Below are 2,500 nucleotides of genomic sequence, written 5' to 3' on the forward strand. Positions count from 1 at the left end.
TTGAGGTTTTTGTATTTTAATGTAATGTTTATCTTTAAGGGATGTTCGCTAAAGTTAATTCTCCTTTTTGCTATTATTTACCTAAGTCTTTCACATAGCAGAAGATGCTAGGTTATTATTCAGTGCTTTTCTTGCTTTTCTCTCTTGATTTTCGTAAGAGATATGGCATTTTCTGATTCTCCCTTTGTATTTTCTCTTTTTCATACTTTTTCATGGAATACATCATTCGTTAGTCTACAGAATGCCCAAAAGTTTGAGTTAGTTTGAGATCCCTGCTAACCTCATGTCTCTTCTACAGGGAGTGAGATTCTTCTAATTAAATTAAAGCAGTACCAGCCACGAATTGCTGTGTTCAATGGTAAGGGCATCTATGAGATATTTTCTGGCAAGAAGCAGTTCAACTTTGGAAAGCAGCCGGAGATGGTTGACGGAACAAATACAGTTAGTATTTCTTTTCAGTTGATTGTTATTTATTAGAAATAAAGAATTGATAATATTGATAGTAGTAGTAATAAGAATCGTGTTAATTAGAAATTGTATGATAACAGATGACCTTGAATAAATACTTGCGGAAAGTCCACTCATACATGGAAACAATGAATACGCACACTATTCATTTTTCAAGACAAAATCTTATTCCTTTTCCTTATTTAACAGCACATATGGGTCATGCCTTCCTCATCTGCAAGATGTGCCCAGCTCCCAAGGGCTCTGGACAAAGTCCCCTTCTACTCCGCGCTTCGCAAGTACCGTGACTACCTGAAAGGCATTATTCCTGAAGTAGACGAAGATGAGATAACTTTTTCACATGTGCGACTATCCAATCCCAAGACGCCAGTGAAGCAAGAAGTGAAGTTGGAGCAAGACGACATGGGAGAACCAAAGAAAACCTTCGATTCGGAGTCGGCAAAGGCTCTCAAGGCCTTCAAGGGAAATATTAAGAATGAGCAAAATGAGTGCAGCATAAAGTCAGAAAATCCATCTTAACATCTTCATGCTTAGTCCAAAGTAAGTTTTACAGTATTGAGAGGGTGAACATGGGCCATGAGTTTCTTGCAAGTGGTTTTTCCTTTGGCAAGAGAGGATGTAGCAGGAACTGTGTCTATAATTTTCTTTTTTTTCTTTTCTTTTATTTACTCTCCCATGTCCCTTTCAATTTTTCCCATAATGTTAACAATTCTCTTTTATCAACCAGGTGTGTACTTTCTCACACTATTCTATTCATGTCTCTTTCTGTAGCAACTTTGATTTTCAAATGGAGTGATTAGCAGAACCTCATGCTTTGTAACCCCTCATTGAAGGTAAATGAGTAACCATGTGTAGGGATCAATTATAAACTATGTAGCTTTAATGAGACCTGTCACTCTTGGGCACGGGTCTATGCAGGACCTATATACCTGTTTTTTTTCCCTTTGTGAGGGAGACTTAAAAGAACCTTTTATTATTCTTCATCTTCTGTGTGCAACCTACTAGTAATCTCAAAAGATGCCAGTGCACAAAGATATTGATAAAAGGATCACTGTTGGGAGAGAAAGAGGAGGACGGCACTGTGGACCAGCCTCTTGCCTCTCTTTGTATTTTTTTTTTCTTTCTTTCTTTTGTTTTAATTGAACTGCGATTTCTAGTTCATCTTTTTTTTTTTTTTTTGAGAGAACCTCCTCTTCCTTCTCTTCCTCCTTTTCCCCCCTCAAAAACTCTGGTAAATGCGTGTATATGCATTAAAACAAGAGAGGGGGTTAAAGTAGCTTGATATACCCATTATTGATACAAGATGTTTGAAGATCCAGAGTGACTGATAGATGGATGTGTTATATTCTCTTGAGGTGAATATGACAAAAAATGTGGTAATTAAGAAATTTATTGGTCAATAAAAGAAGTATTTATAGCTTCCGGGTTGAAGCTGTTGATGGAATAAGTAGAATGAGTTTGGGCAGATTATGTATGAATACTCCATGAATATTTATGATTTGTGTATGTGTATATCCTGTGAGTATATGCTATAGTAGTTTATAAGATTTTTTTTTTTTTTTTTTTTTTTTTTTTTCTTCTTTTAGGGAGTTATGTGAACTTGGTGTTGTGTATGTTATTAGTATTTTATTTATTTATCATAACAAGTTCTTGTAATGAAAGCAAGAAGAGGCCATTAAATAATAGATTTGTAGAAAAACGGTTACAAATAAGTGCAATTAATTGAATAGAATAAGATTTAAAATTTCGGATTTCTATTACATATTTATTTATTTATTTGTTTATTTTATTATCTTTTTTTTCTTTTCTTTTTTAATGGTAATTTATACATAATTATAGAGATGAGGAGTTTCTATCTGTTTTATGTGATCAAACTGACTTATTTTGCTGATCTGATTATCCTATGATTTGCTGTAAATGACTTTGGAGTTCATATAAAAAAAGAAAAATGTAAAAAAAAAAAAAAGTTCTAATATGTGTAATTCTAAAAGGTTATATTCTCCTTTGTGTTTATTTTCTGACGATCCTACAT

At 33.8% G+C, this 2,500-nt stretch overlaps 1 protein-coding gene across 1 annotated transcript in view; it reads left to right on the forward strand.

The window, feature by feature from the left end:
* The window catches only part of LOC125042755, a 17,942-nt gene that overhangs the window by 12,014 nt on the left and 3,428 nt on the right, over window positions 1-2,500 (forward strand). The window contains exons 13-14 of the mRNA XM_047638614.1: window positions 299-441; window positions 658-2,500. The exon at window positions 658-2,500 is cut by the window's right edge and continues 3,428 nt beyond it. Of these exons, the coding sequence (XP_047494570.1) occupies window positions 299-441; window positions 658-987 (473 nt within the window). The 3' untranslated portion in view covers window positions 988-2,500. The remainder of the gene's footprint in view (window positions 1-298; window positions 442-657) is intronic.

Source organism: Penaeus chinensis, chromosome 32, assembly GCF_019202785.1.
Source record: "Penaeus chinensis breed Huanghai No. 1 chromosome 32, ASM1920278v2, whole genome shotgun sequence".
NCBI lineage: Eukaryota > Metazoa > Arthropoda > Malacostraca > Decapoda > Penaeidae > Penaeus > Penaeus chinensis.